General features: G+C 47.0%; 1 protein-coding gene across 2 annotated transcripts in view; it reads left to right on the top strand.

Moving 5' to 3' along the window:
• Window positions 1-25,903, top strand: part of POLR2B (RNA polymerase II subunit B) — a 726,171-nt gene that overhangs the window by 35,053 nt on the left and 665,215 nt on the right. Inside the window, exons 3-4 of one of the 2 annotated variants that reach the window (XM_077475736.1) lie at window positions 31-181; window positions 13,981-14,093. In XM_077475736.1, the coding sequence (XP_077331862.1) occupies window positions 31-181; window positions 13,981-14,093 (264 nt within the window). The remainder of the gene's footprint in view (window positions 1-30; window positions 182-13,980; window positions 14,094-25,903) is intronic. The other variant, XM_077475735.1, reaches the window with a different exon arrangement.

The following is a 25,903-nucleotide window of genomic DNA, read 5'->3' as shown; positions in this document are numbered from 1 at the left end:
AACCAATACCATTTACAAATTCATTTCCAGTTCCTACTTTGACGAGAAAGGCTTGGTGCGTCAGCAGCTTGATTCTTTTGACGAGTTCATTCAGATGTCTGTGCAGAGAATCGTGGAAGATGCACCGCCTATTGACTTGCAAGCTGAAGCACAGCATACTACTGGGGAAGTAGAAGAGCCAGTAAGTTGAATAAAAATTATATTCTCAAAGTCTCAGAAAAAACCTATAATCCCTGTAATAACTTTGAAGACACTAGGAAAAAAAAAATACAGGTTGATCTGCGTGAAATGCACTTTGCTCTTACAGGAGAAGTGAAGCCAAAAGCTATTTTGCATTTCCCCCTGGCCCAGGCTCTGAAAAGATCCTGACCACATGGTTTGGATCTACCCAGATGCCTGGACTGGCAGCTGCCTCAGCTACATTTCTCTTAAGCTTGGCTCACACACGTCCAATGTGAATTGATGGAGTTGCCTGTGTCCATGTGACGTATGACATTGTTGCAGGGGATGCTTGAAATCAGACGTGTGTGTGTGTGTGTTTGTTTTTTATTTTATTTTTTTTATATCTAAGGGCTAACTTCTGGGGGGGAGGCACTTTCTGTACACAGAAAACCTCCAGGTAGCCATATTGCAAAAAAATACAGAGCTGCAGATTGAAAAGGAAGTTTACTTTTTAGTCGATTACTAGAGGTGCACAGACTTGGAAATTTTAATACCAAACCTGAGAAACCTGGGTGGATGCCCAATAATCAAAAAAAGGGACACTTTCTCCAATGCAAAATTTTTCTTTTTATCTTTGAATAATCTTCATCAAGACAATCTTCATATAAAGGTTTGTGGTATTTGCACACTAGCAGTATAGGGAATGCACTAGATTGTCTGTGGGTTAACTGGAGTGGCTATGGGATACACTTGTTAAGTAACACCCTGTGATGTTGGTAGAAAGAAATATCTGAAGTTTTGTATAGATCATTGCACAAAGCCTGATGCATGGTATGCTTGTAACTGTACAGTAGTGCATTGCACTTTGTCTTTATATGAAGATTATTCAGAGGAAAAAATATTGCATTGGAGAATGTGTCGCATTGTTTTTTGATTATTGGTGATAAATTGGGAGTCCACCCTGACATATTCAAAGAAACTGCAAAGGAAATATATATAATATTCTCACAAGTGAGTACACCCCTTACATTTGTGTAAATATTTTATTATATCTTTTCATGTGACAACACTGAAGAAATGACACTGCTACAATGTAAATTTGCTGTCCCCTCAAAATAACTCTTAACACAGACATTCATCTAGCACTAATCTGAATTCAGTGACCTACTGAAGCGGAGCACAATCCCCTCCCTTCGGAGACTGGGCTGCTGGACAGTATTCCAACATAAGGACCCCAAACGCCTGCAGGACTACCACTGCCTTGCTAAAGAAGCTGAGGGTAAAAGTGATGGATTGACCAAGCATGTCTCCAGACATAAACCCTATTGAATGGCATACTCAGGTGAAAGGCTGAGGTGTGCAATGTCTAACATCCAGCTCCGTGATGGCGTCATGGAGAAGTGTAAAAGGACTCGCCTAGCAGCCTGTGAAGCTCTTGTGCCCTCCCTGCCCAAGAGGATTAAGGCAGTGCTCGAAAATGATGGCCACACAAAATATTGACACTTTGGGCCTAATTTGGAAATTTTTACAAACTTTTTTTGTTGCCAGCGGTTTAGACGTTAATGGCTGTATTATTTTGAAGGGACAGCAAAATTTGCATTGTTATAAAAGCTGTACACTCACTACTTTGTAGCAAAGCAATTGTCCTTTCTTTAGAGTGTTCACATGAAAAAAATAAAAGGTTTACAAAAGTGTGAAGAAATATCGAATCTTGTTAACTCCACTTCAGCCCCGGAAGGATTTACCCCTTTACTGACCAGAGCACTTTTTGCAATACGGCACTGCGTCGCTTCAACTGAAAATTCTGCGATCATGTGACGTTGCACCCTAACAAATAGCTTTCTTTTAGTGGTATTTGATCACTGTTTTTATTTTTTTGCGCTAAAAACAGTTTCTCTTTCGTTCATTCAGACACCGCTCCAGTACTCTTAACTGTACGATTATTACGCCACTTTCAGGAGAGGACTGGCAGAACATGTAATACATGTGAAAAACAGAACTTTACAGTTTCACCCAGGGGGTGGTCCCTCTGGTAATAACCCCTGAGCCTACTTCCTGCAGCTCAGGTTTTTTATTTATTTATTTTTTTCTCTGCCTAGTGAAGAAGGACCTAGGTTCCCCGAGGGACTATCGGTCCTGGGAATGTCTGGCTTTTTGCCTTTTGCGCAAGATTTGAAGATCCTGTGATCTGCTATCAACAGCCGGCTGGGTGACAGGCTGCATAATCTAGATCTTTGTAGTCTCCCTAGCCTCGCCATCCAAATTGTGCAGACCCTAGCTACGCGCTGGGTCAGCCACAACATGCCCCTCAGGCTCCGGGGGGGGGGGCACACCTGACCAGGCTACCGATGGCTTTGTCAGTGTGCCGTGGCCAGCAGCCACCCTGTAATGCTCAGCAGTAGGTCTGTGATGGGATGTCTCTAAGTACAGAGCAGCTGGGCATTCCATGGGAGGTTGATTAGGGGTCCCGCTTCTCCTGCTCTTCTCTCCCTGTCCCTATTCCCCCCCCCCCCCCCCCACATGGCTGGGCTGCTGAGTGGTGTGTACCTGAGGCAGGGATCCTCCGGAGGGCTCTGGGGGCTGTGCTGGTTGCCTGTGTCCTTGGGTGTCTGGAGGCTCTGCATGTGCTGTCACCCTAGTGGTGTTCTGCTGCCATTATCTCTGTTCATTCACTGTGTACAGTTGCTTGTCGGCAATTTTCTTTGTGTCTCTGTGGAAAGCATGGTCAGCAGCCATTTCCCCTGTGCTTGTCCCTTATACAGGGCGGCCATTTTGTTGTAGCTCACGCAGTTTTTATCCTCAGTGCTGGTCCCTGTAGCTCAGAACAGCGCTTTTTATTTTTATTTTTTTTTATTTTATTTTTTCTTCCCTCTCTGGACACCTGGAAGCTGACACAGGCACCTGTAACAGAACGGCTCAGCACTTGGTCAGGGTGCTGAGTCCTGCGGTGGCACTATGTCTGCCACGGCTCCCTTCCTAAAGTCAGACTCTGTTTTTTTCGGGGGATTTCCCGAAAAAAGGGCTGGCTGTCTGCTCAACCATCATTTTGCAGTGGTTCGGACAGATCGTGGTCCAGGCTTGCGTCTTGAAGGGGCAAGTGCCCCCTTTCCTGTCACGTCACGCCCCATTCCACCGGGCAATTGGGACCTCCTTGGCTTTCTGACATCAAGCGTTCTACAAAGTTGATGTGAGTGCATCTTCAGATGCTTGCTTTGGCTGCAGTTTTGCAGATGGGCGTGTAATCGTTGCCATTTACACTTTTTCTTGTAAGAATTATATTTTGGTTGTAAACGCATTCTGATGCGGTCGTTTCAGTTGACAACTCCTCCATTGAGGAGCGCCTCTGACTGTGGGTGAGATGGTTTGCTGTTTTGACACTGCTTGGACGTCCCTGCGGTCAAGATTTAATGGAGCTGTGAAAGTCAGTGAACGGAAGAATAGGATTTTTGTACTCACCGTAAAATCCTTTTCTCTGAAGTTCATTGAAGGATACAGCACCCACCCCTCCTATTTTACATTATACTGCTTTTTGACGTACTGAGCTGCAGGAAGCAGGCTGAGGGGTTATAGCCAGAGGGACTGCCCCCTGGGCAGAATTGTATAGTTCTACATGTATTATATGTTCTGCCTAGTCCTCTCCTGAAGGTGGCGCGATAACCCTATGGTCAAGATTTTAATGAAGCTGTGTCAATGAACTTCAGAGAAAAGGATTTTACGGGGAGTACAAAAATCTTATTTTTATGAAATTATACTGCATCATGTACCTCCCAAGGAATTGTGATTCTAAAAGAAAGGGATGGTTATACGGCTTGGATTTGGTTCTCCATTTTAGATAATACTTGAGCATTATGTGGGTCACATTAAGCAGAATTTATTGGGGCATATGTGATTAACTGTAGACTGTGTGTGTTTATTTTTATCAATATGGAGTATATTTTTTTTATTTTTTTCCTGCTATGCATGTATGCATCTTAAAAATTTTCATATTTTAAATTTGACATGGGTTTGTGTCCTGGGATTTAATTGGGGTGCATACCCAATGGGTGAAGTGTAGATGGGTAGATTCTGCATTAGGTTATAGATTATAGGAAGTACATACCAGGTAACCTGTGTACACATGGTATTTGTTCATAACCTTTGTTTAGATTAGGGAGCTTATAGAAAGTAGATAAATGTTGTGGGGATTAACACTGCGTTGGATAATTATCCAGCGCTACAGTAGAATGGCACTGATTTAAAAAAGCCCGCTAACTACCAAGGAGTGGTCTTGGGAAAATTGCTGCGGTTACAATATATAAAACATGGTGTGTGTGTGGGAGAGGGATTTTAACGAATGCTTGTACAATAAAAGTTTTTTTTTTTTTTTTTTTTTCTTTTGTTCATTGGCGCACAGCACTTCAATCTTGACCTTTTAGGGTCTTATCAGGAGTAGGACTAGGCAGAAAAACAAAAGCACAGCACCACCCAGGGGCGGTCCTTACTGGCAATAACACCCCACTCTGCTACAGGCAGCTCCGTTTTTTTTTTTTTTTTTTTTTTTTTCTACCTAGTCTAGAAGGACATGGCTCTCTGCTGGGACCGGTGGTTCTTTAACTTCTGTTTGTTTAATTTTTTTTTCCTTTTTCTGACTATGCATCCTCAATTGATTGTGAAGCTGGGTAACAGGCTGGCTATTATGGATCCTTGTCTTCCCAGCCTGGCTATCGAGCATGTGCAGACCATAACTCCGTGCTGGGTCAGCTGCGACGAGCCCCATTCTGGACCAGCAAGATAGTATCTTGCAGGGGCACATATGACCAGGCACCTGCGTTCTGGGTCAGTGCCGATAGCCACTCAGTCAAGGCAGGAGGTGAATCTGTTTGGGAGTATGCCCAGCAATCCCCGCAGGAGGGGAAAGTATGTGCTCCACTGTTCTGGACACAGAGTGGCTGGGATTCCCTGGGGGGGAGGGGGGGTCGATTGTGGGTCATGTCCTCCCCTTTTCATCCTCCTCGTGGGGTCGCTATTGAGGTGGGGATGGGCACAGCAGGCATTTACCCATAGGCGCTAGTCATTTAATCTGAGACGCGGTAATTTTTCCTGTAGCTGCGGAAGGAGTTTTCTGTGGCATCTAGCACTGGAGTATTGAAGCGCGGATGGCACACAGATCGCCTCGTGGCTGTACGCATCTACAGGTGGTTGGGTGGCGTGTCCTTCTTGGAAACACCTCAGTCTGTGGCAGCTAGGAGGGGGGGGGGGGTCCTTACTCTCCTTTCCCCTTGTGGGCAGTCGGTCCCGGGTGGTAACAGGCGAGCGGGGACAGCATGGCGTCCGAAGCAGGTGCCCTTCACCCAGACACCCCTGTGATGGCAGTCAGCCCTTCTGGGTCGGTGGTGCCCCTGGACGCTTTGCTGGCGGTCCTGGAGTCGTTTGTTTCCAGAGTGGAAGTGGTGGGCGCAAGGTGGGTAAACTCCCCCTTCCCTCTCCATCTCTGATCCAGACTCTCTGCCCCTGTCTGGAAGGTTTGGATGAGGCGGTTCCTGACCTTTCGGACAGTGAGGAGGAATCTTCTGCGTCTGTTGCAGTGCATGAGAAGGTGCTGGGGGGGGCATTTATCACGGCGGTGCAGGATACTTTGAAAATTGAGGATATGGTGGGGGCATCCGCTGAGGTATCTGTCCCGTTTGGGTCTTACAAGCTGGTCCGCTCCGTTAAAGTGTTTTCTTATCTGTCCTATTTTGATACGTTAATTTACAAGGACTGGGAACGGCCACAGCGTTTAAGTTCCAAGGCAGTTTTCAGTGCGTTACCCCTTTTGGGGAGAGTATTGGAAAAATGGACATCACCTCTGATCGTTGACCCTCTGGTGTCCAGGTTAAATAAAGTGACCAAGAGTCCGATGGAAGGGTCTCCTTTTAAAGATCCTGCCGACAGGCCGAGGCGGTTGCTTGGCCTATCTTTACAATGACAGGGTTGGCTCTTTGTCCAGTGCTAGCCACGCCTCTGGTGTCACACTTGCTGAATGGGTTAAGTTATTATACCATGAGTTGAGCAATGAGCAAGTGTGTGTGGAACTAGTAGATCAGTTGGCGCATGGGCTTAAGTGTGTGTGTGATGCGGCACAGCTACTTTCAAGGGTCTGTTGGCCATAGTTCTATGCTAATTTCGCTCAAGTGTTGGTCAGCGGACCATACATCTAAGAAAGCTCCGGCGCAGTTGCCCTTCGGGGGGGGGTTATTTGGAGCCCCTCTGGACGACCTCATTGAGGACTTTACTGGAGGGAAAATAACTTTTCTTCCACAGTCCAGGAAAGGAGCCCTGTTGTAAGCAGGGCCCCTCCCTTTTTTCCCCCCCAAGTCTTTCAGGACAGCCACTGTAGAGGGACCCTGGCTCCTCCCCTCTTAGGAAACACTGCCTTTAATTTCACAATTTAAATCTCATCCTCCCCCCCCCCCCCCCCGTCCCCTCAGTTATGGTGTTTCCTCAAGTGGGGAGACCCCGCTAAGGAACTTATCTAAACAGTCGGAGAGGCTAAGGCTATGTTGTGTAAAGTGGAGGAGACTGTCTTGCTGGCTCCGCTGGGCAGTCCAATCGTCTATCTGACTACACTCAGCAGTCCGGTCGGCTAGGGAGCTGAATGTTAGTACTGACCGTTTTCCGTGCACTCCAAACTTTGCTTGGGGAAAGCAAGAAGTTTGGGGAGGTCCACCCGTTCGTTTGCCCAGTGGGGCGCTGCAGCAGGATGTCCTAGTTCCCCCTGTGTTTGCAGTCGGCATGAAGCTGGAGGCCGGACTGGATGACGGGCAATGTCATTTCTGGTGGGGGCGGACATCTTCGTTGGATCCGTGTCTTCCGGTTCCGGACGCGGTTTGTGAAAGGGACCAAGCATTCAGCGGCCTCCTTTCTCTAAGCTGTACAGGCAGCTGTCGGAGGCACGTTTTTGTACCACTCTTCCTCAGCAGGAGGATGTCCGAAGCAGAGGAATCAAGAGCGGCTCCTGGGGACAACAGCACCAGCCACTCAAAGGTAAGTGGAACCCTGGGGAGACGTTCCCTTACTCGGTAACCAGTAGCTCCACTGGTGTTACTCCCCTTTGGTGGTCGGGGGGGGGGGCAGGGCGGTGTCTAGGACCCTGATGGTTCTCTAAGTAGCGCTGGTGTTCTTTAAACTTATGCTGCCCTCTCTTTCTGTGTATTTCAGAAGGCCACGAGCAAGTCCCCCCATGGTTCTAGGAAAAGTGTCCTTCGTGTAGAGCCTCTATGGGGGATTCCTGGACCAAGGCACTTTGTAGACCTGGCAGCATCTGTGAAAGAACTCTCTAGTACTTTCCAGTCCTTCAAAACTTTTTATTTTTTTTCTAGTTTCCAGTGGCCTTAGCCCCAGAGCACTCCTCCACCAGCACATCAGAGTGTACCACCTAGCCCAGCGGATGTTCCCCCTGCTAGTGGGGAGAATCCAGGGGGTTCCAGAGAGGAAGTTGACAGTGCTGCCTCAGATTCCCAAGGGGACTGTGATGGAGAGGGATTGGATGGGGAATCCAAAAGAACCTCATGGTATAAACTTTCCCTGGAAATAGTGGAGGAGCTCTTGGGAGCTATTTATACTACTTTAGGTATACAAGAGGAAAGGAAGGCATTGTCACTCCACGATCAGATGTACAAAGGCCTGGGGGAACAGAAAAAGCGGGTGTTCCCGGTTCATGATGTCTTGATGCCATCAAGAAGGAATGGCAGGATCCTGAAAGAAAACCTTTCTTTTCTGGTGCGTTGAAACAAAGGTTTCCTTTTGCGGAAGGGGAGGCTCTTGTCTGGAATAAATCTCCCAGGTTAGATGCTACCTCTTCTCAGGTGTCCAGACATGCTGATCTGGCCTTTTGAGGACATGGGGGTACTTTCAGATGGATTCACTTTTGAAGAAAGCCTGGGACTCATCACAGGGAAATCTTAAGCCTGCCATGGCAGCCACAGTGGTGGCTCGTAATATGGAATATTGGCTTACCCAGATTAAGGCACAGATTGAAGCAGGGACGGCAAAGGAGACTACTCTATCTTCCTTTCCCATGCTGCTTAAGGGGGTAGCATACATTGTGAATGCTTCAGCTGAATCTGTACAAATGTCTGCAAGGTCTACGGCCCTGACCAACTCAGCCAGGGGGGCCTTATGGCTGAAGACATGTCAGTGGGACTTGCTTTATGGGCCAGGTCTTGAAGCAGTGCTAGATCGCACGGCAGATAAGAAAAAGGCCTTTCCTGTTAAGAGGAAGTATGGGGAGCAGTCAAACGCTCGTCCACAAAGTTTGAAGCCCCTAGAACTGATCGGCAGAAGAAAAGTTGGGGGGCTAAAGGGCAAAGGGCATGGGGGGCAATTTTTCGCCCTCCTGAACAGTCCAAAAAGTCTCAATGACAAGGTCACGGTGGGAGGAAGGTTGGGGGGCCTTCCTCCCACAGTGGGAGATGATCACCTCCAATCAGTTTGTGTTGGGGATCATCAGAAGAGGTTACCGATTTGGAGTTTTCAGAGCGCCCCCCCCCCCCCCCCCCCATGAGACTCCTTGTTACCGAGCTGTCAAAATGTGCAGAAAAATCTGCTTCACTTCTTTCCTCTCTTCAGGAGCTAGAGGAACAGGAGGTGGTACGGGTCCCAGCAGGAGAGACAGGCAAAGGCTTCTGTTCTCGCAACTTTATGGTTCGCAAGCCTTCGGGAAAGTTCAGGCTCATCCTGAACCTGAAGCCTCTGAATGTCTGTCACCTACAGGCGGTTTTCGGATGGATTGTTTACTCGGTGAAGGCACTTCTTCCACCAGACTGTTTCATGGCATCGATAGATTTAAAAGATGCGTATCTGTATATTCCCATGGCAGAGAGCCACCAGCGTTTCCTCAGATTGGCAGTAAAAACCCCGGTAGTTCAAAGCAATTCTCTTTGGGCTATCCTCCCCCCCCCCCCCCCCCCCCCCTCTGGCATTCCTGCGTCTCGGTGATCGCGTACCTCAACGATCTTCTCCTGTTTGCCCCTTCTCCGCGCAGTTGATTCTGGATCTGCAGGTAGCAAAAGACTTGTTAGTGAGCCTGGGGTGGCTTCTGAACCTGGAGAAGTCCAACTTAGTTCCCAAAAGGTCACTTTCCTGGGGTATGTGTTGGACTCAACCGAACAAAAGGTCTTCCTTCCCTTAGAGAAAATCCAAAAGGTAGACAAAGCATCTGGTTTTGGTTCCATCTCAGGTCAAGAGGTCCCTTTGGTGGAGAAAGGGGGCAAATTTGTCGCAAGGTCTGGAGTGGGTTTTACCAGTATCGTTACAACCGATGCGAGCGGCTCAGGCTGGGGTGCGCACCTAGACTCCCGTCTGGTACAAGGTACCTGGGAGAGGAGGGAGTCAAAGAGATCCTCGAATTGGAGGGAGCTGAGAGCAGTAGATCTGGCACTCGGGGCCTTTCAGAGGGAACTTCAGGGACATCATGTGCGAGTCCGGTCGGACAATTCCTCAGTAGTGGCTTATGTCAACAGACAGGGAAAAAAGCCATCCTCAGGTGGGCCGAAGCAAATGTCTTATCCCTTTCAGCGATACATTTGAAGGGGGGGAGCAAAATTAGGTAGCAGATTTCCTTAGCAGGATAACGCTGAGAGAAGGCAACTGGGTTCTGAAACAATAGGTTTTCGAAATGGTCACCCTAAGGTGGGGGATTCCTTCGATAGACCTTTTTGCCTCAAGGGAAAACGTGAAGGTAGCCCTCTTCTTTTCCATAAACAGGGGGGAGGGGGTGGACGCACTAGCACAGAGCTGACTGAGGAAGTTTCAGGCAGAGAACACTACTCTCATTGCGCCACACTGGCCCAGGAGGCCGTGGTTTTCCATTGTGAAGGGCCTGTCTGTGGAACCCCCCTGGATGCTCCCAGTCCAGGAGGATCTTCTTTCTCGGGGTCCTATCTGCTGTCCCCAGGTGGAGCGGTGGAACCTTGCAGCCTAGCTACTGAGGAAGAATTGCTGAAGGGCAAAGGATTCTCGGATTGCTTAGTAGCCACTCCTAAGTTGCAGGAAAAAGGAAACGCAGGCCATTTACTTGAAGGTTTAGAAGCGGTTCAATATCGGGTGTTCAGAGAACTCTTTTGATGTGTGCAGTTCTGTAGCCGTTCTAGAGTTCCTGCAGGCAGGGGCAGATAAGGGCCTAGCCCTTGGGACCTTTAAGAGTCAGGTATCCGCTTTTGAGTGTATTTCTGGAAAGGCATATAGCAACAAACCCTTGGATAGTGAGGTTCTTTAGAGCCTTAAGTAGGCAGAGACCTGTCAAATTCCCCCTTCCCAGTATGGGATCTTTCATTAGTTTTACAGGTTCTCACAGGAGAACCTTTTGAGCCATTGGAGTCTTGCCTGTTAAGATTGATCACTCTCAAAACTGTTTTTGGTGGCGATCACTATGGCAAGGAGAGTGAGTGAACTTGAAGCCCTTTCTGTTAGGGCACCCTTTTTTTTTTCTGTTTTTTTTGGACAGTTTGATTTTTAAGACTGATCTGGCCTTTTTACCAAAGGTAGCCTCGGGTTTTCTTAGAAACCAGGAGATTGTGCTGCCTACGTTCTGTTCAAATCCTGCAAATCCATTTTTTCATAGATTGGATGTTAGAAGATGTGTCCATTTAGATTGCACAAGTCAGTTCAGAAAGTCTGATTCACTTTTTGTATTTTCAGGGGCCAGGAAGGGTTCCAGAGCCTCTAAACGTACGATAGCCAGATGGTTAAGGTTGGCAATTGAGCAGGCTTATGTGATGGGGTTAGAACCCCCAGTTGGGATCAGGGCCCACTCCACCGGGGCAGTGGCGACTTCTCAGGCAGAGTGGGCTGGTGCTTCTCCAGAACAGATTTGTAGAGCTGCAACGTGGTTCAGTTTTTCTACATTCGTAAAGCACTACAGATTGGATCTTCTGTCAGCCAAGGACCAAGCCTTTGAGGGGAGAAGCCAGGGTCTCTACGGTGGCTGTCCTGAGACTCCTGGAAAAGGATGTTACCGGTAAGTAACTGTTTTTTATTTATTATTTTTCCCTGCTCACAGGCGGCTTTTTTTTTTTGTCTGCTCGTTTCTAGTAAGTGAGCCCAGCAAAGCTCCCGCAGAGAGACAAGGCTTCGCAAGCCCGTGGACAGCTCTGCTTCCGTATGAAAGTTTAGTCAGGCGGGGGTTCGCCCAACCGGTGGGCTTCTCCTCTTTGCGACCAGTGGGTCTGCAAACTAATTTTGTCCAGATACAAAAGAATTTTTTTTTTTTTTTCCCCTCTAATCTTCCTCTTCTCCCAGCTTGTCGACAGGCCTTATTGGGTGCGGTACAGAACTTGTTACTGAGGGGGGTGATGGTTCTGGTGCCAGCTTCAGAAAGGTTATGCGGGGTTCTACTCCATTCTGTTTGTAGTCCCTTAGAAGGAAGGGGTGCATCCAATCCTGGATCTCAAGGCCCTCAATTGTTGAGGGTGTGGAGGTTCAGGATGGAGTTGGTCCATTCAGTGGTGGCTGCACTACATCAGGGGGATTTCCTGGCCTCCTTGGATATGAAGGATGCGTACTTGCATGTCCCCATCTGCATCAGGCACCAGAGGTTTCTGCGCTTTGCAGTCGGATGCACACTATCAATTTGTGGCACTTCCCTTCGGTCTGGCATCGGCGCCGAGAGTCTTCACCAAGGTGCTGGCTGCAGTCCTGGCGTTGCTGAGGGATCGCAGTCAAGGGATACTTGGACGGTCTCCTTCAGAGGGCAGCTTCGGCCTCAGAACTGAAGGAAGATGTGAAGACAACCATGCAGACCTTACAAGAGTTGAGCTGGATGTTTTTAATATCCAGAAGTCTGTGTTGCTCCTGACCCAATGCCTGGAGTACTTGGGGTTGATTCTAGACTCTGCAAAAGCAAACGTTTCTACCATCGAGCAAACTTCAGATTCTTCACTCTGCGGTGTGATTGCTGCTTCACTCTGCGGTGTGATTGCTGCTTCACTCTGCGGTGTGATTGCTGCTTCACTCTGCGGTGTGATTGCTGCTTCACTCTGCGGTGTGATTGCTGCTTCACTCTGCTGGTCGTCTCTGCGCTTTTGCATGCGGGTTCTGGGCCTCATGGTAGCCACCTTTGAGGCGGTTCCATATACTCAATTTAACATGAGTCTTGCAGAGGGGGATCTTATCCAAATGGGACAAGTCTCAGACGTTGCTGTATTGTCTGATCTGGGTGGGCCATCTAACAGGGCATCTCTTTGCTGGCTATGGTCCGTGAGGTCGTTTCTTCCTCTGCATTGGACGGTCATGACAGATGCCAGCCTGACCAGCTGGGGGAAATCTTTGGTCTTCATTCGACTCAGGGCCGTTTGACGCCAGAGGAACCTTGACTGTCGCTCAATGTTTTGGAGCTGCAGGCGATCAGGTTATGACTCTCCACGTGGTCACAACAGCTACATGGTCAGCCTGGCCAGGATTCAATCAGACAATGCCACAGCAGTGGCTTATGTCAATCACCAGGGGGGGACGAGGAGCTCAGCAGCGGCCCTGGAGAGCTCTCACATTCTGCAGTGGGCAGAGCGTCACGTGACGGCTCTGTCAGCCGTTAACATTCCGGGGGTAGAAAACTGGCAAGCGGATTACCTCAGCCGTCACTTGCTGGCTTGCGGGAAGTGATCACTGCATCTGGAAGCGTTTTGTCTCATTTGTCTGCGGTGGGGCACGCTGGACGTGGATCTTCTGGCCTCTCATTTCATTTCAATCGGAAAGGTGGAGAGATTTGTAGCCAGAACAATGGATCCCTTGGTGGAGGAGTCAGACGCGCTAGTGGCTTTGTGGGGGCATTATCGGCTCATATATGCCTTCCTTCTCAAACCACTTAGTCTGCTGCGCAGGATAGAGGCAGAGTGAATTCAGTAATTCTAGTTGCTCTAGACTGGCCTCAGTGACCTTGGTACTCCGTTTTACGTATGGTGGCAGACCTCCCTTGGCGGCTGCTGGTGAAGGAGGACCTTCTGTCCTAGGGGCCGCTATTCCACCCTGCTTTACCGTTTTCTGGCTAACGGCATGGCTATTGAAAGCAAGGAATTAAGAGACCCGGGGTTGCCAGCTTCTGTGATTCCCACTATGTTGAGGGCGCGCAAGTCCACTTCCCTTAAGATTTATCATTGCACCTGGAAGGCTTAAATCTCCTTGTGTGGAGTCTGTAGGGCAGGGGTCTCAAACTGACGGCCCTCCAGCTGTTGTGAAACTACAAGTCCCATCATGCCTCTGCCTTTGGGAGTCCTGCTTGTAACTATCAGCCTTGCAATGCCTCATGGGACTTGTAGTTTCACAACAGCTGGAGGGCCGTCAGTTTGAGACCCCTGCTGTAGGGTGTCATCCGCATTCCTATTCCATATCAAGTTTTTTTTTTTTTTTTTTTTTTTTTTTCCCCCAAAATTGAATTTTCTCTTATAGCGCAAAAAATAGAAACTGACCAAATACCACCAAAAGAAAGCTCTATTTTGTGGGGGAATGATGTCTATTTTTGTTTGGGTACAGTGTTGCGTGACCGTGCAATTGTTGGTGACAGTGCTGTAAATTGGCCTGGGCAGGTAGTGGGTTTCAGTGCCTAGTGAGCAAGCTGTTAACCATTTTCATTTCAGGTGATACTACTTTAACATATGTTCCTAGAGCACCATGGGCTAGTGGAAAGAAAATATTAAAACCACTAATCACTCCCTTTTTAAATCAAATGGTGTATTATATTTTATTATATTATATTAGCATTGCCTACTATCGCTTTTTGTAAATCATGTATATCTTAAATTTGAAGTAAAGATTGCTTGGTGTTACTGCAGTAATATTTTTGTTAACTTATGTTTCACATTACAGCCAAGATACCTTTTGAAGTTTGAGCAAATATATTTATCTAAACCGACACACTGGGAAAGAGATGGCGCCCCTTCGCCAATGATGCCAAATGAAGCAAGACTAAGAAATTTAACGTAAGCAACTTTGTGCCTGACAAGAGCCTTACAGTCATGCATCTGAAATATTAAGATAGCAGATGTTTGTAGGTTTTTTTTTTTTTTTTTTTTTTTTTCTTTTTGTATTACTCGATTTTTGCATCTACGTTAGGCTAACGCAAGATCAGGCAACCTTTTGTGATTTGTGACAAACAATAGTTTCAAAGAAATTAAGAGTGCCAGTTGCATAAAAAAGCAAACATCCCACACGCAAATGTGAAAAGTAAATTTGATAAATTGCTGTAAATTACTTGAATAGCAGTAGAATTAATGAGCTTTGTCCCTTAACACGTCACATCAGCCCAGCCCCAGTCCTTGAGCCTTCCAACCTCAGCCCAGCCCGAGTTACAGCTCTTGCACCTCCTGAATTAGTAGTTCGCAATACCTGGTTAATTAAAAGTGCCGAATGAGAGAAGGCAGCTTGAAGTGTCTGACTTAACACCCGGACTGTGTTGCTAATGTGGCGGTGCATTAAAAATAAAGGCTGGGTGGTCAGTAGGGTGGAGGACAGGAGACTGCAGGGCAGAGTGTTTTGTCACCGCTGACAGGGTACTCGGCTGCTCCTTCCAACACTGCACACAGCTAAGATCTGATGGTTTTCCAGACAGTCTTATGTGCAGTGTAGCTGGCTGTTGCAGACTGAGGATCTCACAAGCCAGAACTGCAACAGCCAGCCACATGCTGTGCTAGTCAAGCTTGTGTCTGGAAAACAGATCTTGGCTGTGGCATCACAGACCCAAGCACAGCATTCGTGCTGGGTGAGCAAAGTGGCATGGAGTCAGACCCAGGCACAGCATTCGTGCTGGGGGAGGGGGTCAGTATGGTGCACCGCCCCTTAGATTAGGCCATCCACTTAATGTTGGCTGTATGCCCTGGTTACGTCAGCCCAGCTAATCAGCTGTTCTGTCCCGTACGGCGCATGCGGAGTACATCCTGGGCACTATTCGATGGGGGGCACTTCTCAATAGAACACCGGGTTTGCTGATGAGTGGAAGGTGGATCTCCCAGTCGCGTGCCAGCATAAATGTGGCTACAGTGTCTGGCACAAGTGCCAGGGGGTTGCTTCTTTATGGCTTTGTAGTAAAATCATTTATGGTAGAGGTTAACTTCAAGCACTAAAGTATGAATTGTAACCCCCCCCCCCCCCCCCCCCCCCCCCCCCCTGTCTAAATTAAGTTTGCACCACCAGATTTTCTGTGCACACAACACCCTCTTCCATGTGGCCGCAGACTCTTGTGGCAAAATACCCTCAAATTCTTGAGAAAAATCTGCTACCCTGTGCCAGAAAGGTGTCAATGGTTTGACAGTGACCCAAAGCATACAGCAAAAATGACAACACAACACAATGGTTTGAAGGAGTAAAGGTGAATGTCCTTGCTTGGCTTAGTCAAAGCCCAGACTTCAACCCCATTCAAAATTTGTGGAATGACTTGAAGACAGCAGTTCACAAAACAGTCACCATCAAATTTTTATTTTATTTTCTATTTAATCTTTTAGTACGGTCATAGAACTTGACGAAGTTTCAATATTCCTCAAACTTGAGTACAAATTGATCTTTTCAGAGTGAAAATGAGAAAACCGATAGGGTATGGGAAGGATACCTGGTCGGAGTCGCGGACATGGTCCAATCACAGGGACCTTGTGCTGGCAAACCCATCCTGGGTACCCCTACATGTTGTAATCCAGTCTTCCGCCTCTCTGATCTCATTCACCTTGTGTACCCATTCCTCCTGGCTTGGTATCTGAGTTTGTTTCCAGTAGATTGGGAGCAGCCGCTTGGTTGTGTTCAACAAATGGGGTAACACTCTATGCTGACTAATCAGCATGGGAGGGATATGCAAAAGAAAATGCATCAAAGAGAAGGGGCTATCCAGGCCCGGAATCTCTTCAATCTGTTCCCTAATGTCTCACGATCACTGGCCCGTCCCACCATAGATGTAAGAGTGTACCACAGTCCCCACAGCCCCTCCAGCATAGCTCGGAGGGATATATTTGGGCCAGGGCAGTGAGCACCATATACCAGCGTGACAATCTTAGTTTGTCTCTTGTATTTTAGAGTCAATAGAACTCGAATGAGTGATGGTAAACTTGGGCCTTAGGTCCTTCCCTAGCAGCTGAGGTGGCCTTCAGAGTCTCAAAGGGAAGCAGTTTGCCATTCCTCATTAGTTTGCCACAGCAAGCGTTGCCATAGTCTACCCAGAGCACAAAAAAATGCTATCTGTTCTGGTACCAGCGGGGGCACAGAGGGAGCCAAATCAAGCAATTTGGTTGACCGGATCCCATATTTTAAGTTCATGGGTTTTCAATAGGGTCGTATTGTCCGGAAACCACCTGTGTTCCTGAGAGAACCACAGGGCATAGGACATATTCCTGCCTGCCATATATTTCTCCAGAGCGTGGACTGGGTGTGGAAGTGCTAGTTTAGGATCCGTTGGAGACTATAGCCCTGTAGTATCTTTGGCTGGGATTCCCAGGCCACCTGAGCATTTTGGATGTTTTAGTAGTCTCAGGGCTATAGGTGGTTTCCGGGAGTTCTAGACGAAACCCAGTTAGCATGCTCGTTGGCCAAAAAAGCTTTTGGGCATGGGCAACATCTGCAAATAAAATAGTAACCGAGGGAGGATATTCATTTTTATTTACCCTTCCTAGCCAGGTGATTTTAGTCCATAATGAAAGGTCCCATCTAATCGCAGTCAGTAACTGGGGGTAATTGCCACTTTGATACTATATAAAGCGGTCTGAGCTGGATACCCAGGTATCCCAATGAGTTTTTGGCCCATGTGAAGGGGAATGGGGCCTTAAAGCTATTGGTCATAGCAGGGGGTACTGGGATAGGTAAAATATCGTAAGATTAACTTTATTGTCGAGAGTGTCCTGAAACGCTGAGGTTCTCGCATCAGGACCAGCAACAAGAGCAAAGGTCCGTGCTGTGGAATAGGATATAAGCATAAGCTGAAAGCTTATGTTCCATGGTGCCCATCGTTAAGCCGATATTTACCCATCGTTAAGTTGATATTTACATTCGCTCTCACTTTATGCAACAAGGGTTCTAGGCCCAATGCGAAAAGATGTGAAAGGGGGCACCCTTGTCTTGTTCCGTTCCTGATCGAGAAAAGTCTGACTTTAACCTGTGCATTGGGTTCGCAATAAAGGGTCATGATCCAGATGAGCATGTTTGGTCCCAATCCCATGGTCTCTGACCTCATTGGCTGGTCTTACTTACACGCAGTGTTAAACGCTTTGTGTCTTAACATCAAATATGGTGACGATTCCTACCTATGTCTAGCCCAGTGTATAAGTTGAATCGCCCTAATGGCATTATCTCTATCTTAGTATACATTTTTAGCAAGGATATAGGAGGTCAACTGGGGGACCTTGCCTTCTTTCGGTAGCGCCGACATATGTGCTAACAGCGCCTCTGGAATGATTATACTGCCTTTTGCTAACGAATTAAAGCACCTACACGTAGGGTTTAGCAGTAAGGGGGTGAATGTGGCTTAATACGCCTTGGTGAACCCATCCGGTCCCAGGCTTTTCCCGTTGGGCAGTAATTTCACGGTTGACTCCATCTCTGCAGCAGTAATTGGAGACTCATGTCCGAATGTTGGTCATCTGTCAATGGCGGTAGGCCAGTCATGGAGAAATATTCTTGAATACCAGTCAACTTGGCAGCCTGAGCACCAGGAGGTAAGTTGGCATCCAGGTGCTATAGCTCTGCATAATCGCAGAACCCCGAGGCAATTTTGGAAGACTCAAACCACCTCCCCAGAAGAGGAGCAGAGTTTATGTACATAGGTCTGAGCATGTTTCTGATGTTGAGCTTGTGATACACCTAGCCGGGACACAGGCTTTTTGAGAGGACTGAGTGCGAGCTTCTTGCCGATCAATTATGGGCCCTGGATTTTAAGGGGCACAGGGTGAATGAGAACCCCACTATAATCTGTGCTAGTCAGATTCAATGCTGTATATATGTGTTGTCTCATGCTGTTGGGACACACACTGTCAGATGCTAATGTCATTAACTCGAGACACCTGTCTCTTGTGTAAAATGAGTCTGGCTTGTAAGGACATTCCAAACGTTGTTGTTTGTGCTAATTAATCCTTTGTTTATGTTTATAGTAATGTTTGTTGAATTGTGAGCTAGGAGCCGAAAAGTCTTATCCCTTCAGTCAAACTAGTCTGAGTGTTGATTAGATAATTAGCTCATGCTGGTTAGGTTTTAGTCACCCAGCTGTATATATATATTTTGTGTGAGATCTCAAAGGTCATTCTTGATGTCCTCCAAGACTGGTGTCGTCTAGTGATTGGGGGGGGGGTTCCTATAGCCAGATCCATTGGACTTGTGTTCCAGGACTTAGGAAGCGTTGTATAGACGGAAGCACTCAATCGGAGTGTGGGATCGGTTCCGTCAGAGCTCTTGCTAGCATATGGCTGCAGAATGTATTGTGGGGTGTAATTGGAAGTATGCATATGCTGTGTATGAGAAATAACTTATGACAATTTTGTAAATAAACAAAAAAAAATCGTCTTTTCCCAAGAATTGTGGCAATACTTGGGAGGAGTAGCAGAATGTGTTTTGGGGTGTAGTTTTTGCTATATACATGCTATGTTAGAAATATCTAGGGCTGAAACAACTAATCGATTGACTTCATAATCGATTAATTGGCCAGCAACATAATGGGGTTAAAAAAAACTAAAATGAGCCCTTTATAGTACAAAAAGAGCAAATTGCTACTGTAAATATTACTTTCACAGTTAAACAGTAAAAAAATGAACAGTAGTGATTATGTGTTTTTTTTTTTTTTTTTTTTTTTTTTTTTTTTTTTAACCCCATTATGCTACTAAACGTTTTTAGATCTGGTTCACATCTGTGTTTTTATGGTGCTTTTTGCAGAAATGCACTACAGTTCATTTACATGGTTTCCTACGGGACACGTTCACATCTGAAAGGGTCAAGGACTTTTAACGCAAAATGGTGCTTTATTGGTTCAATATACTTCAATGGAGAAGCTGCAGAAAAGCATGTAATGCGTTTTTGCAGCAACTTGTGTTTTTTAATCTGCCGAAAAACTGCAAATTGCAGTCAAATCACGTGCGCAAAAATCCAAAACGCACTGCAGAAACAAATCAAAAACAAACTGCGTAGGTGTGCACCGAGCCTTATGCTGACCGCACCGATCAATTTTCAGATGAGAATATTCAGATGAAAAATCTTTGTACATTTGCTGAAAAAATTATTATTTTTTTTTTTTTAATTTTCACTTGTTTTTAACGTTCTATTTTTAAAATGAATGTAATTTCTGAACGAAAACCACATACATTCCTTTTGGCTAAGAAGTTTTCCATTTCCAAATTATCCTGTCACTGTGGTTGAACGTCAATTTTGACCCACTTTTTTTTTACACAGTTGTCAATTTATAAGATATATTTCTAGGGCTGCAACTAATGATTTTCATAATTGATTAGTTGGTCAATTATGGTTTCGATTAATAGCCTTTGAAAAAAAAAAAAAAAAAACTGTTCAAAAGACTCATAATGCTTCATAGAATATACTTTGGGGTGTTTTCCAAAATGGGGTAATTTTGTTGGTAATTCCATTGTCCTGGTGCTCCAGGGCCTTCACAAATGTAATAGGTCGTTAGGAAATGAGAGGTGTCATTTATGCTCCTAGAACCCCTTACGGTGCTCTGTGTGGCCAGCCCGTGTAAAAGCCCCACACATGTGACCTCGCCGTACTCGGGAAGAGTTGCAGAATGTATTGTGGGGTGTAATTGGAAGTATGCATATGCTGTGTATGAGAAATAACTTATGACAATTTTGTAAATAAAAAAAAAAAAATTTTTTCCCAAGAATTGTGGGAAAAAAATGACAACTTCAAAAAACTCACCATGCCTCTTACTAAATACCTTAGGCTCGGTTCACACAGGGGCGACTCGTATCCGACTTCAGGTCGCCCCTAGTCGCCTCAGGTCGGACATTTAAAAATCAATGTAAGTGAATGAGAGCCGTCTTACTGCACGCTACTGAAGTCGCTCCGACTTCAAAAGAAGTTCCTGTACTACTTCAATCCGACTTGTAGGCGACTTGTACCCATTGACTACAATGGAGGTCGCCTCCAAGTCGGATCTCTGTATATACAGAGGCGACTGACAGAATTATTAGCTCTGAAGGGGGAACTCCACGCCAAATTTATGAAAAAAATGTGGCGTGGGTTCCCCCTCCGAGAGCATACCAGGCCCTTAGGTCTGGTATGGATTCCAAGGGGAACCCCCCTACGCCAAAAAACGGCGTGGGGGTCCCCCCCAGATCCATACCGGACCCTTATCCGAGCACGCTACCCGGCCGGCAAGGAAGTGGGTGGGGACGAGCGGGCACCCCCCCTCTTGAGCCCTTACCCGGCCGCGTGCCCTCAACATGGGGGGGGGGGTGCCTTGGGGGAGGGGGTGCGTGCGGCCCCCCCACCCCAAAGCACCTTGTCCCCATGTTGATGAGGACAAGGGCCTCTTGACGACAACCCTGGCTGTTGGTTGTCGGGGTCTGCGGGCGGGGGGCTTATCGAAATCCGGGAGCCCCCTTTAATAAGGGGGCCCTCGGATACCGGCTCCCCACCCTATGTGAATGAGTATAGGGTACTATGTACCCTTACCCATTCACCTGTAAAATAAAGTACAAAAAAAACACAACACACAAGATAAAATAGTTTATTGCACAGCTCCGGGTCTTCTGTCTTCGGGGGTCTTCTCGCCCGACTCCTCCGCTATCTTCTTCTAGCTCTTTTGCTAGTGGAGGAGCCCGGCTTTCTTCCTCGCCGACTTCGGGGGTCTTGTCCCCCTCTTCGGTTATTCTGCCGGGCCACCGCACCTTCTTATAGCTTTTACAGGCGGTGGCCTGGTCTTCTGTCGCCGTCTCCTTCTTCTCCTTCTTATCCTGCCGCAATGCCAGGGGCGCGCAGTGACTTATATAGGGACAAGGGGCGGGGTCATCAATTGATGTCACATGGTGACTCTGCCCCTTACGATGTCAGTCCCGGAGGATGCTGGGACTGTTGCCATGTGACATTAACCGATGACCCCGCCCCTTGTCCTTGTATAAGTCGCCGCGCAGCGCGTCCCTGGAATTGCGGCCGGAGAGAGCGTCGAGTCAACATCTCCAGAAGAATGGAAGGCGACGACAGAAGACCGGGCCACCGCCTGTAAAAGAGCTATAAGAAGGCGCGGTGGCCCGGCAGAAGAACCGAAGAGGGGGACAAGACCCCCGAAGTCGGAAGAAGAGGGCGGCGGCGAAAAGCCGGGCTCCTCCACTAGCAAAAGAGCTGGAAGAAGATAGCGGAGGAGTCCAGCGAGAAGACCCCCGAAGACGGAAGACCCCCTGGAGCTGTGCAATAAACTGTTTTATCTTGTGTGGTGTTGTTTTATTTTATTTTTTTGTACTTTATTTTACAGGTGAATGGGTGGGTAGGGGTACATTGTACCCCATACTCATTCACATAGGGTGGGGGGGCCGGTATCCGGGGGCCCCCTTATTAAAGGGGCTCCCGGATTCCGATAAGCCCCCCCGCAGACCCCGACAACCAACGGCCAGGGTATTATCAACATGGGGACAAGGTGCTTTGGGGTGGGGGGCCGCACGCCCCCCCTCCCCCAAGGCACCCCCCCATGTTGAGGGCACGTGGGCTGGTACGGCTGGGGGGGGGGGGGGGCGCGCCTGCTCATCCCCACCCACTTTCCTGGCCGGCCGGGTAGCGTGATCTGATAAGTGTCTGGTATGGATCTGGGGGGGGGGGGGCCCCCAGGCCGTTTTTTCAGCGTAGGGGGTTCCCTTTGGAATCCCATACCAGACATAAGGGCCTGGTATGCTCTCGGAGGGGGAACCCACGCCAATTTTTTTTCATAAATTTGGCGTGGAGTTCCCCCTTCAGAGCTCATTGGCCATGGCAAAAGTCGCCTGGCCTGGGGCGGCTTGTAAGTCGCCCCAGGTCGTGTCTAAAAGTCGTGTTCAAGTCGTCTCCAAGTTGCCTCAGTCGTCCTGAAGTCGTGTCGCCCCTGTGTGAACCGAGCCTTAGACTGTCTACTTTTCAAAGAGGGCTAATTTTGGGGGTATTTGTACTTTCCTGACATTTCAGAGCCTCAAGAAATAGGCAGTCAGTACATCAGGTGTGATCAATTTTCAATGATTTGCACCATAGCTTGTAGACTCCATAACTTTCAAAGAGACTAATATCCACTAATTTGGTTTATTTTTACCAAAGATGTAGCCGTATAAATTTTGGCCCAAATTTATGAACAAAAATTACTTATTTGCAAAAGTGTTTAAAAAAAAAAGAAAAAAAAAATTTTGCTCTTTTTTCACTGTCGCAAAAAAAACAAAAACCCAGTGGTGATTAAATACCACCAAAAGAAAGCTCTATTTGTATGAAAAAAATGATAAAAATTGTTTGGGTACAGTGTTGCATGGCTGAGTAACTGGCATTCAAAGTGTGAGCGCTAAAAGCTAAAAATTGGTATGGTAAGGAAGGTGTATAAATGCCCTGTATTGAAGTGGTTAATGACGGGACATTTTCTGAAATTCATCCCTTTAACTGACAATTGCGTGGGCTTGAGACACTGTAATCAAACAAAATTGACCCCCACCCCAATATAGCTTTCTTTTGGTGGTATTTGATCACTGCTGCGTTTTGTATATAGTGCAAAAAAAGTGACAATTTTTAGAAGAAAACTTTATATAATGCATATCCAAAAAAAATATAATGTATTAATCAGTTTAGGCAGTTTACATATTTTTTGTAAAAATCTCAATAGGTGTATATTGATTGGTTTGCACAAAATTATCGCATCTACAAACTATGGGATAGATTTAGAGCCTCTGTTAGGCGATCGTGGGCATGCTCGTGCAACAGGCGCTTAAGCAGACCGCCTACACAAGCAGGCATAGTAAAACTGCGACGGGTAGTCGTTAGGTTAAACTCGGCCAGGCTCTCCAGTGCTGAGTCGATAAAGGTGAGTTTATTCGTGTTTGGGGCATAGATGGTGGCAAAGGTACTTTTTTTTATATAGTTCCTTTTAAAAAGGCTTATCGGCCCTGAGGATCTACCTGGTTCCCAGTGGTTTGGAAAGGGCAAGCTTTGTGGATTGCTTTAGCCGTACTCCTAGATTTGCTGACTGGGGGCATGCTTAAAAATCAATGACTACACAGATGAGTGGGTAGTTTAGGTACTGACTGGGGTGTAAATGAGTCTCTTGTAGAAACAATACCTGCGTCCCTAATTTCTTCGACTCCCACCATAACTTGCTACGCTTTCAGGGAGAGCAGAGACCTTGATCAATGTAGAATACCTTGAGAGTTGCCATAATGGTATGTAAGAACAGACATCCCACCCCATGAACAGACAAGCCTAGCATGGGCGACAAGGCACATGAATCCTGAAAAGGAAGCAATAGGATGAGGAAGAAAAGAAGCGGAAGAATGTTTCATAGTTAGGTTGAATAAAGAAACCAGTCCATCCAATTTAACCTGTGAGTATCTACAATTGTCCCTATCCCTATGCATTGCACGCTCACATTGGTCCCTACCCTCAAGGAGCCCACAGTCCAAGGTCCCCATTCATATACTAGGGCCAATTTTGGACAGAAGCCAATTAACCTACCTGCATGTCCTTGGAATGTGTGAGGAAACCGGAGGAAACCCATGCAGGCACAGAGAACATGCAAACTCCAGGCAGGTAGTGTTGTGGTTGGGATTCAAACCAGTGACCTTTCTTACTGCTAGGTGAGTGCTAACCACTACAGCACTGTGCCGCCCGTAATGTGTGAAAAATCATTTATAATGTCAGCAATATAACTTGTCGGGAATAACCCGACCATCAATTGAATTAACTGTAGGCTGGGCTAAAACCCCAATCCATGGTCCCAACAGGGATCTGTACCAATATAGGGATGGCCTGCATGGGAATGTGGGCCAGCATGGAGAGAACCAGAGGGGGTCTGCCCCGCATATACCACATTGGACACTGTACAAAGTACAAGTTGCCTATATGAGCGGGGGAAAAAAGATTCTGGAAACACCAGGAGGGTTCTGACTAGACTAAAACAATTTATTCTGAGGCCCATAAGCTAGGGACTCCAGCAGGGCCCAGGCAAACAATGGTTTTGAGGTGCTACAGACCATCTTGGGCAATGTCCGGATCAATCCCAGCAGTCTAATCTGTGCACGGTGCCAGACAAGGCCCCGAGTCGGTGTCCCCCTTCAGGGGTCAAGATCTCCTCCTACTAAGGTCATAAAAGAAAAATAAAAACGAGTGAAATTGAGGGTGGAGAAGTGGAATAGGCCGGATAGGCCCATCAGTGTCTCAATGTGGAAGGGCCAGGTGATGCACCAGATGTAGGATGTTGGTGAACTCTTTTGGCTTCTGTGCTTTGCTGGTAGCCAGGGTTGAGGGAGCTGGAGAGCCGGAAAGACTGTCAGTTCTGACTAACTCTTCCAATCCAGGAAATCCACTGGATCCAGCTCAAGAGTTGACAAGTGTTAGGTCATTTTTGCGTAGCGTAACTTGTCTGCTGTCCTTGGTCACCTGCAGGTAGAATAGGAATCCCCAGCAAAATGGTAGGCCTGCCTCCTTTGTGGCCGAAGAGCCCTGCGTTGCATAAGAATACGCTGTGAGAGATCTTGATGGAAGGAAAGATTAGCTCCATTAAAGTCAAAAAAAGGTTTACGCATTTACTGCATAATGCTGTCCTTAAGAGTATATTTGTGCAGGTTGCATATGGTGTCTCTGGGATTAGCAACATCTTGTGAAGGAGGTTGAAGAGCCCTGTGGTCACTATCTGAATAGGAACAGTACCAGGAAGTTCCAGGATTTCTCTAAATATGCCGAGGGTAGAGATATATCTCTTGGTGCTGTATCCTCTGGCAGGCCGTGAATGCGGATGTTGGGCTGCTTGCTACGGTTCTCAAAATCAAGCTGGCATAACGGTTTCTATTTCCTGTTCAATACATCTTGTCTGTAGACCAATTTGATGCAGAGTGTTACCTGAGTACTGACAGGCTGAACCCCCCCCCCCCCCCCCCCCCATCCCTTCTCCTTCAACCTCCTGCAGCAATGCTGGCAGCACTCGTCTATTTCCCAAAAAAAAAACATTTGGATATGATGCTGAGCACGTGCTCTCAACCTCTTTGGTCGACTGAGGCAAGGCCTGTTCTGAGTGGAACCTGTCCTGTTAAACCGCTGTATGGTCTTGGCAACTGTGCTGCAGCTCAGTCTCAGGGTCTTGGCAATCATCTAGCCTAGGCCATCTTTATGTAGAGCAATTTTTTTTTTTTTTTTTTTCAGATCCTCAGTTTTGACATGAGATGCTGTGTTGAACTTCCAGTGACCGATGAGTGAGAGCAATGACACCAAATTTAACACACCTGAGACCTTGTAACACGCATCACATGCCATGACATCGGGAAGAGAAAATGGCTCATTGGGCCCAATTTGAACATGTTCACTTAGGGGTGTTACATTTTGTTGCCAGTGGTTTGGAGATTAATGGCTGTGTTGGGTTATTTTGAGGGGACAGAAAATGTACACTGTTATACAAGCTGTACATTCACTACTTTACATTGTAGCATTTCTTTAGCGTTGTCACATGAAAACATAATTTACAAAAATGTGAGGGGGTGTACTCACTTTTGTGAGATACTGTACATGTGCGGGACCAATGCGTTGCATGTATGGTTTATGGTGGGGGTGGGAGTGCTTTTACTTTAGTTCCTTAATTTTAAAGGAAATACCAAGATTGGCTTTAAAT

This window comes from Lithobates pipiens, unplaced genomic scaffold (genome assembly GCF_037356315.1).
Source record: "Lithobates pipiens isolate NorthernLeopardFrog02 unplaced genomic scaffold, aLitPip1_a1.2 Scaffold_13, whole genome shotgun sequence".
NCBI lineage: Eukaryota > Metazoa > Chordata > Amphibia > Anura > Ranidae > Lithobates > Lithobates pipiens.
Note: the sequence above shows the minus strand (reverse complement) of the source record. Positions and strands in the feature narration are given on the sequence as shown.